The 10,050-nt window shown below is 32.6% G+C and overlaps 2 protein-coding genes across 2 annotated transcripts; one reads left to right on the top strand and one right to left on the bottom strand.

Moving 5' to 3' along the window:
* Positions 1–253: 253 nt before the first annotated feature.
* On the bottom strand, positions 254–1,444 carry LOC128176108 (uncharacterized). The gene is made up of 3 exons (XM_052842181.1): positions 1,160–1,444; positions 918–1,050; positions 254–753 (listed from the first exon to the last, which is right to left on the bottom strand). Exons 1-3 carry the CDS (start codon positions 1,292–1,294, stop codon positions 674–676), a joined length of 348 nt encoding a protein of 115 aa, XP_052698141.1. The 5' UTR covers positions 1,295–1,444; the 3' UTR covers positions 254–673.
* Positions 1,445–4,882: 3,438 nt separating this feature from the next.
* LOC128176104 (uncharacterized) lies at positions 4,883–8,411 on the top strand. The gene is made up of 3 exons (XM_052842178.1): positions 4,883–5,160; positions 6,620–6,806; positions 7,459–8,411. The coding sequence occupies exons 1-3, from the start codon at positions 4,961–4,963 to the stop codon at positions 8,110–8,112; spliced, it is 1,041 nt and encodes a 346-aa protein (XP_052698138.1). The 5' UTR covers positions 4,883–4,960; the 3' UTR covers positions 8,113–8,411.
* The last annotated feature ends 1,639 nt before the right edge of the window (positions 8,412–10,050 follow it).

The following is a 10,050-nucleotide window of genomic DNA, read 5'->3' as shown; positions in this document are numbered from 1 at the left end:
GCAAAAACTGCATCTCCATTTCATTTCATACATGTATTTGTAACATCAGCCAACAGATGTTGAAATAAATACTTGTCAAAGAATTCTTTCATTTTGCATTACAATATCACTAAAAACTTTTCATGAAACATGTATACCTTTTTCAGTGTAAATCACGAGGTCACAACAAGAAATGCCATATATACCATTTGACCTTGCATCTGATGGTAGTACTCAGATTTTTCAGTAACTAAAGATTTGTTCCCAATAATTACACATCCTTTTTGAATGGCAACTTCTCTAGGATGCATGTGTCTTAAAGAATATGGACACTTGATCTCAATTATTTTCTTCCCGTGACAACGACAAGTGAAAATGCCATCTACACTGCAGCCAATGAAAGGATAAACACTCATGATATACAAACCCCTTTTCTCAACAACTACTCTCTTGTGTACAGACCTATTTGCTCTTGTGTAAAGGTCACAAGCAATCTTTTCTTTTTTTAATCCCCATTCTAAAGCTGGAACATAAATATCTGTGTCATATTTAGACATGATTGATTTAAGTAAAGATTGTGGGCAAGAGCCCTTTTCTACTGCTTTACAAATTCTATGAAAATAAGAAGCTGTCAGCATTCCATATCTATAAGCTTTCCATGTTGGATTTTCAGCTTGACCTCTTGTGCAATGTTCTATATCCTTGATGACTTCAGGTGTAAAGTGTCCAATTCTTCTCGAAACTGGGCTGCAGTTGGAGTACTATTACCTGACACTATAATTCTATACAAATGAAATATATATTTACTACACGTAATTTATTACTAATGCATACTTCAAAATATAAATTATTAAATGTTATGATAGTTAATATTAAGTCAAATTTCAGGAAAACAAATTAAAATTCACAATAAATATGATATAAGAATTTTCTTTTACCGGCACTAGATAAGTTTTCCAACTGCTCTTTCAGTGAATAAGCCAAACATGGTCCTGGCACATTTTCCGATCCAGCTGCCTGATGGATAGGATCATGCTCTTGAATGTCAATTGCCTGTGTATCTGGTTGCAACTAAAAATCAAATAATAACCTTAGTTATAATTACATGTAGTCTTGATTGCAATGCATATGTATGTATTACAATATATACATGTAGTTTACTCTAAAAACATACAGGTACCTGCACTAACTTCTTAGTAAACATAGCTATATCCATCGTGTTACGGTCATCAACCGATCTTGGATCATACAGGTCGAAAATGTTTTCTTTCTCTTCATTCAAAACAGAATATCTATTTACATGAAAGAAAATCATGTCAATAAATAGTGATGTACATGCATACAATACATTACACTGATGGAACTTGAAACTATTTAGAATACATCAGTAAACTTTAAAGTAATACATCAATTAGTATTCATAAATGATTTTAAGTCCATGAATTTACCTGTTTGAGCACATTCATTAAAATCATCAACCAGACAGGCATCAATAAACACTCCTGAACTGTGCAAAAACAGCAACTATGAAGAAACAAAAAGAATACAAAAATAACAGAAAATTAAAACAAAAAAAACAACAAAATATATAAAATTAATGAAAAACTTGTGACTATTACTTTGCTTTCACAATCTTCAAAATTTAATAGGCACAGGACAGTCATGACTAATTGGCCTTTTCATCCACTTGTTCTCTCCATCTGCAACCGATCATATCTCATAGGCCTCCAATTCATAGAGGGCAGCAGAAACATGTCTACATGCACCATCCATTCTAAATTAATATAATTTATGCATTTCACAAAATGTCACTGAATATCAACTGTTCATTACATGCAATCAGTTGATTGGTTTGATCAAGCACATGTACATAAATACTAGTACTTGTATATAGTTTATACTTTATGGATTGTACTAACCCGCCTATACAGGTACAGTAGGCTGACGTGACTTCTCCAGTTGTTTTCTTGATAGCGAACCACAGTTGATAAAATTTTGTAGAGCAATATGTTTTGTCTTTCTGTGTTGGTTTTACTTTTGCACGAAACAAACAAACTTCAGCGTCTCCACATTTATTGAACGTCAGACTTTCGACATGTCCATCTATGAACAACCTGTAGTCTTCGCATGATTTATAAGCCCGCAACTTCTTTTTATCATAATCTGATGTTTTGTGCAAAAGATAATTGAATATGTCAAATAAAGTGAAATTGGTTGGCACTTCTGAGAAGTCAGTTGTGAAGTTTTTGTCTACAAACGGGTCCGAAATTGGTAGGCTTCAAATCAACGGCAGTAGACTGACGAGCAAAATCTGGATCTACCGGCAAATCCAATGATTTAACGGCTTCACATAGTTGTATAAGGTCTTTTTTCGTAAATTCGTAATAAACCATACGAATATGAACTCGTACAATTAATAACTTTTGATAACTATTTCGCAATACGGCCTTATAATAACAAGAGGTCCATGGGGCCACATCGCTCGCCTGAGCAACAATGGCTTTATATGGGCATTCAAAGAATATTGTGCCATATAGCCCCTCGGTAGTATAACATAAAAAAAACGTAGAGTATCCAAATTTTACAGAACCATTTTAGCAGGAGATTAGACTTTGGGTAGATGTATCAAACAGCAATGTGACGTAGGCATGTCTATTTCATTGCTAGCTGCTCAGCCATGGCTCTTTGAAATCAACGCGATTTGTCTGGTGTTAGAGTTAAGACTACGCAATCGATGTATATTTCGCTTGAAACCAGCGTCATTTTTAACTTGTTTTGTCGCAAGAAATAGATTGGTATGTCCAACTGAAAGTTCAAGGCCTTGTTAAAATGGTTCTAATTATTTTTGCATACAAAAAAGGGGCATGGTCACGATTTAGGTCAAAAAATATTTTTTCCGAATTTAATGTTTACATTTCTTAAGTAAGCGAATAGGCAACCGAAATTTGAGCATCATTTGTTGAGTTTTAAGCGAGTTACAGAGCTTACAATTCTTTGTTATGTAAACAACGCTTTTGTTTACATTTGGAATGTTGAAGTGAAAATTCCATTTTTAGACTTTAAATAAATGTGTTAATCGTTAAAAACTGTGTATTAATGCTGAAAATGAATAAGAAGATAGACAAATCAGCTTGAAAAAAGATTTTTACTGGTATATTGACCCTAAGTAAAAAAGAACAGGACACGAGCCTTGTTTACATGACAAAGAGTTGTGATCCATGTATCTTGCTCATAACTCTACGAGTGACTCTCAAATTTCATTTGATCATTAGAAATACATTCCTAAAGCATTGTAGATGATAAAAATAGTAAAATTGATTTTGACCAAAATCGTGACCATGTCTCTTTAATCTTTGACATTGTTCCTTTATGAATTATCATTTTTACCGAAAATAAGATCCTATGCAAGATATTGAACTTAATATTTGTTCGGGCTTAACGGTTAACCTCCAGTTCCCTTTATTTTAGCCCCCCCCCCCCCCCCCTGCACTTTATAGAGCGATCAAAATATATAAGAGCATATTGGTACATTTTCTTCCTCAGTTACTTACTAGTAATTGTATTTGATTTTTTAAATTCTCCTATATGTGAAAGAAGAAACTTGTAACTCAATGCGCTCAATTCTCAAATCAAATCATTAAAAAATTTAAATGATCTTCTCCATTTTAAATGATTGTCGTTTACTTGGCGTGAATTCATTTCGTATGACGCTTATGTACATGTATATCATCCTTTAAGCAAGACATCACTAACCACAATTTTAGCGTCAATCGAAGAATTATAAGGAAGATACAAACCTTGGTTTTAGTCATGTTTTGGTTTTTAGCTCACCTGAGCCAAAGGCTCAAGTGAGCTTTTCTGATCACAATTTGTCCGTTGTCTGTCGTCGTTGTCGTTGTTGTCGTCGTTGTCGTTGTAAACTTTTCACATTTTCATCTTCTTCTCAAGAACCACTGGGCAGATTTCAACCAAATTTGGCACAAAGCACCACTAGGTGAAGGAGATTCAAGTTTGTTCAAATGAAGGGCCACGCCCTCTTTAAAGGGGAGATAATTGAGAATTATTGAAAATTTGTTGGTATTTTTCAAAAATCTTCTTCTCAAAAACTATTAGGCCTGAAAAGCTCAAATTAAAATGGAAGCATCCTCAGGTAGTGTAGATTCAAGTTTGTTCAAATCATGGTCCACGGGGGTAGGGAGGGGCCACAAGAGGGGGATCAAGTTTTACATAGGAATATATAATGAAAATTTTTAAAAATCTTTTTCTCAAAAACTATTAGGCCAGAAAAGCTCAAATTAAAAGGGAAGCATCCTCAGGTAGTGTAGATTTAAGTTTGTTCAAATCATAGTCCCTGGGGGTAGGGTGGGGCCACAAGAGGGGGGTCAAGTTTTACACAGGAATATATAGAGAAAATCTTTAGAAATCTTCTCCTCAAAAACTATTAGGCCAGGAAAGCTCAAATTAAAATGGAAGCATCCTCAGGTAGTGTAGATTCAAGTTTGTTCCAATCATGGTCCCCGGGGGTAGGGAGGGGCCATAAGAGGGGGATCAAGTTTTACATAGGAATATATAGAGAAAATCTTTAAAAATCTTCTTCTCAAAAACTTGAAATATTGAAAAGATAAAGTCATAGGTCTTTCAAAGTATACAATACTGCTCTAATTTGTAATATTTTGAATTATATCTAATTATATAATTTCCATTTTAAATATTGTTTACAATATAAAAATCTCAACATCAATTTTAACAAGATCACAAAACCTCCTAACAAAAGTTGTGCAAATATTAAACCGTCCTTTAATAAAAAATAAAAATAAAAAAAAAGTTTCAATATACCATTAGGAACAGGAACAGGGCCGGGGGGGGGATGGGGGTAAGGACAAGCTGATGCACAGAACGAAGAACGATAACTCGTTAAATCATTACGCATGCGTTAACCCATGTTTGTGGACTTCCTGTAGACGCTATTATTCCCGCTAAAATGTCTGCCGCGAAGAAAGCAAGAGTTGAGGAAGAACCATCGGAAATTATGGGATACATTCACAATGTGTCCCCCATCAAGTTGTCAAGAAACAACAACAAGTACTTCAACGCAGTGTTTCAGGACCACGAGAAGTACAGCGATCTAGTTTGCTTTGTCCCAGAATACAACCAAATCTTGACGGAAATGCAGAAGGCAAAGTAAGCACTTTTTTATTGTCAGTAATTGCTCCGATGACATATTTTGTTACAAAACTTACTTAACGATGTGCATCTATCACTTGGTGATTTCGTTATCAACGAAAATCAGTAGTTAAGAGAGGATAATGGACGCAGTATACATAATCCTGATTCTAGCAAGAGTTATTTCCCGTTGATTGCCAAATTTGTAAAAGTAAACAAACCCCCTTCCCCATATTTCATCAATCATTATTCAACCGATTTGATAAATTCGTCTTACTTGACAGTGAGGTAAACATTACATATTTTATTACCAATATGTGTTTACAAAAGATTTTTTGAATATATTACTTTAACAAATTTTGCGTTTTACCATACAGTACTCCGGTAATGTTGGTTGTTCGTATGTTCAATCTAAGCAAACTGGCATATCGCGGACCCATGCCATTTTTGACGACGCCACGTAATTCATTCCAGTGCCATGTCCTTATCTCTGCCAAAATAAATACACCCTACAGTGCACTGATTTTTTTTTCTGCAAAACTAGCACCCTTCCTTTTGAATTGCATAAAAATAGCAACATAAAATTTGGGGAAAAAAATATTTATAGTAAATTAGAATACTGAGAAACTAACTAATGACAACAGTTTTTGTTTTTGTTCAGCATGTTTCTGGCAATTGTCCAAAGATTCATGCTCTGAAACTGCCTTTTAAATGCGCATAAGAAATAAGTTCCTTAAAGAATGAAACCTATTACAAGATTTTTATTCCATTTATTCAACTAAATTGTGTAAAAAAAAACAACCCAACTTTGCCTCTCTGGTTTATGACAACTCATTGCATAAGTATATATTTGCAAATGAAGAAATGACAAATGAATATAATAAACATTAACTAAATATTATTTTACTTTATCGTTTACATTTTAATTGCAGACCGTGCCTGATAGAAATAAAGTTAGATATGTAAATTCATTTGTTATCAAGCACTGTCTCCAAATTAAATGAAAGCTATAAATAAACACGATAATCATTTGGTCAAGCATTTTAGATAGCACGTGTTGTGGATTTGTTTGTAAACAACCATACTATTGGTAATCTTGTTTCAAATGCAAATTGAAATAAATAAAACAATGTTTTATTATTATAATTAGGGACACACTGTTACTGTTTTCAAATTATTAACCTGTCAAATATGTTCAAAGACTGTTTAAAGCAGAAAGAAATTTTTTTCTGAATTTTGAAATTTCTTCAATTTTTGTATTTTTTAAATGATGGATCAATCTTCATATAATTTTAAGGTTACAAATGTTGTCAAGTTCAATTGCTTTTCTATATTATCACTTAAACTGAATTTAGATTAATTAATATGTTCAATATATACTTTAAACTACTTCAAACCAATTTGTTTTCTTCATTAAATAAAATTGTTTTATTTTTACCCCAAAGAAAGAATATTTAAAGTGCAAACATTTTTTTAGGAGTCCAGTTTGTCTTGCAAAAGTTGACAAATCAATTAGTACAAGAAAGCCAGGTTTATATGACCTCAAAGTTACATCAGCCACTAGAATATCTGTTGCTTCTCGTCAACTTGATTTCCGATACGAGCAACCAGAGGACAAAGTTCTAACCATTACAGAAGTAAAGGCCCTGCAAGCTTTTCAGAAGGTAAATTTCACAAATTAAATTTTTAAATAAAAATTTATCTTGAAATCAGGTACAGGTACACTTGCATTGTGTATTGTGCAACATGGTACTACAGTTCCTGTCTTCATAAAGAGCTCTGATAATGTGATTTATTTTTATTCAAATTGGAAATTTAAAAGTTATTGTAGGGCTAAGACAGTATGTTAAAAATCTTGATTATTTTGGGTATGATGGAGCAATTTTTGACAGAGTTATAATCCTTGAACTTAGAAAAATTCCAGTTATTTGCAGTTCTAGTTCATATTTTGTGTGATTGTTTCCAAGAAGGGGGGGGGGATAAGCGTTTCACAAACGTCTCTTGTTTTCAATGCAACTTCAATTTTCTGTTATGTTACGGTTATATGGGAGGCATTCTAACTGTGGTAAGGGCATCCCAAGACACAGATTATTCTTACTAAGGAAAGTGTGGTAAAATTAATACAATTATTGCAGGCTTATAGCTTTGTTATCTAAATGTCAACAATACATTGTGTCAATGTATCTTTTTTGTAAATATCCGATATGCAATGTCAACCCGTGCACGCAGGGGTCAAAGTCTAGTTATATATAATTTAAAGATCTTAATAATTAATATTCAACATGTTCAACTGTTTACCTCTTGATTTTCAAACAGGTATCTGTGAAAGCCAAGATCATGAGTCAAAATGACCCGACACTCCAAACAATTAAATCTGGAGAAGTTATCCAAAAGCAATATTTAACAATAGCAGATGCAACAAACTCCATTCAGCTGTGTGCCTGGGATAAACATATTGAACAAATTCAGTTAGCAAAATGTTACACCTTCTGTAATGTGTCTTTAAGAAATTTTGACAACGTCAAATCCCTGACTACCTGCCCTGATACTAGAATTGATTTAGTTGATGATATTGGGCCAGTCAAGAATGTTGAAGTTGAGTCCGTTAGTCTTATTGAAACAATAACAGTTGATAGTGTTTCATGTGTGTCAATGACTCTTTGTGGCGTGTGCAACAAAGATGTGGGAACATATAACTCTAATGTTCCCACACTGAAATGCAAATTCTGCAATATGAGGCAAAACACTTCAAAATTGCAGAGCTCACTGAAAGCACAAATAAATTGTAAATTATCAGATGAGCCAACATTGCACAAGTTGTCAATTTCAAACGCAGTGCTAAAAAATTTCACCGACACAAACAAGATGCAATCACCTGATGACATTGAGGACTATTTGTTGTCAAAAAAATTGAAGGTCGAGATGACTCCTTCTAAGAGTCAAATTTTGAGAATTATTCAGGCGGTGTAATTTATGTCACCCCAGACAGTCTTTTTAGGATTTTCTACTGATTAAAACCCAGTATGACAATGTAAACGATCATCAGGATTATAATATTGTATTGTTTAAGTAGTTCTGTAAACTATTTGTTTACTTCTTAACTACTTGTTAAAGTACATTTTGTTTTTCTCCCCTTTAGCCAAAAATGTTCATCTTTCGTTTTTCATTCAAGCTAATTTTGTTAAGGTACAAATCATGTGAGTATTATTCCAAATTTGAATTGGTCTATTATTAATGTTCATATACTTCTTCATAAAAAAAACTGTGTGTACCAGTGATTTTTTAAAAATTCTTTGACATTTAGAGTCATTAGAATTAGTGTATTATAGAATTTTGCCATTGTTAATATTATTTGTATTGCCTATGTTTCTATGAATAATATGTTTTGAACTTGTGTTATTGAAAAAATATGTCAACCTCTTGTAACGATTATGATAATACTTTTTAATGTCAATGCTTAAAATTTTGCTCTTATTCAGGTGTGCAAAAGCTCCATTCAAAATTAAATGTATGTTTTTTACTCTTTTTACTTTGTTCTCGCAAGTAATTCGTTCTTAATGTGGAAAAGCAATATCAATGTATGTTAATTTTGGAGCAAAAAAAAATTAAATACAAAACAATATTTGTCTTCATGTACATCATCCACTTGCATCTGCCCAAGACTTGTGGATGATATATTTTTGAGTGCAACACATTTTTAGAAGCTTTTTCCTTGCCTTAATTTACAAGTTACTTTGAATGTTTGTTAATTACAGATATTTTTAAAACTTGTGAATACACGTTTTTTTCCTAGCAGTGCTTAAAACTAAGACTGTTATTTTATCTGTATTACTATTTTAGACAAGTACCGGTAGGTTTTAGTTTTTTCTTCTTATGTTCACCAAGATATGGGTTTAATTTAAAGTCTACAAAAGGAAGACTACTAGTTTTGAAAAAAAATGCCTTATGGCATATTTGTTTTATTTACATTTTTTTAATGAAAATTTAAAAATGTCTGGTTGAAAGTAGTTTAGAGCAAATTTGTTTGTATTTCACAGCTGTAGTTATATTTTGACGTAGTTTACTTTTTTTTTTGTGTGTGTGTTTCTATTTCACCCTTCAAAAACATCTTTTTCTTCAACAGCAGTAGTTTTACAATGTACAAGATGTCTTTCTCCTAACATATTTTCCATAAAGGTAATCTTTTGTTTAAGTATCAAATACTAGTTTACAGAAAAGCAAGTTCTGTAAAAAATTGTTGTTCAAACAATTTCATTTTTTTGTAAGGGTGTTTAATTGAAAATAAAGTTGAAAATTTAAACTATTTCGTCGTAATTTATTTGTGATACATTCCACAAGGTTATTCGCCCTTCGCACAACTTGTTGTAAAGGGGTTATAGCATCACTGTTGTGCATATGTATGTGTATGTATATGTGTCCATTTCAGCCTTTTTAGCAAACTTCAAAGAAAACCCTCCCATAAATGTGTATCAAACTTTGTACGCTTCATAAGCATGTTTAAAGGACAAACCCTATTTATTTTCAAGGAATATTATATCCTTTTTTTCATTTAAATTGTAACACTTAAGAAATTTTATGTACGACTTCCAGTTCGTGAAAGTCAACAATTTAAATCAACAACTTGATATTCTGTTGGATGTAAGCCCTGTAAAAATAGAAAAAAATTGACAAATGAGGAGTTGAAAGGTTACCAAAGTGAAAACCTGAATCAAGAAAAGATTAAGTTCACCTAATTTAATTGAAACAAACAGCCGTCTGAGCCAAATTTCAGGCTATGAATAACAAATTACTTGCAGAAGAACAGGTTCATAATTCACAAGAGACTGACGAATATCGTCCCCATGATTAACTAGGAATTCATTTCGTGTAAATCGCTGAAGATACGTTACTCTTTTATAAGTAATTGGG

Source organism: Crassostrea angulata, chromosome 3 (genome assembly GCF_025612915.1).
Source record: "Crassostrea angulata isolate pt1a10 chromosome 3, ASM2561291v2, whole genome shotgun sequence".
NCBI lineage: Eukaryota > Metazoa > Mollusca > Bivalvia > Ostreida > Ostreidae > Magallana > Magallana angulata.
Note: the sequence above shows the minus strand (reverse complement) of the source record. Positions and strands in the feature narration are given on the sequence as shown.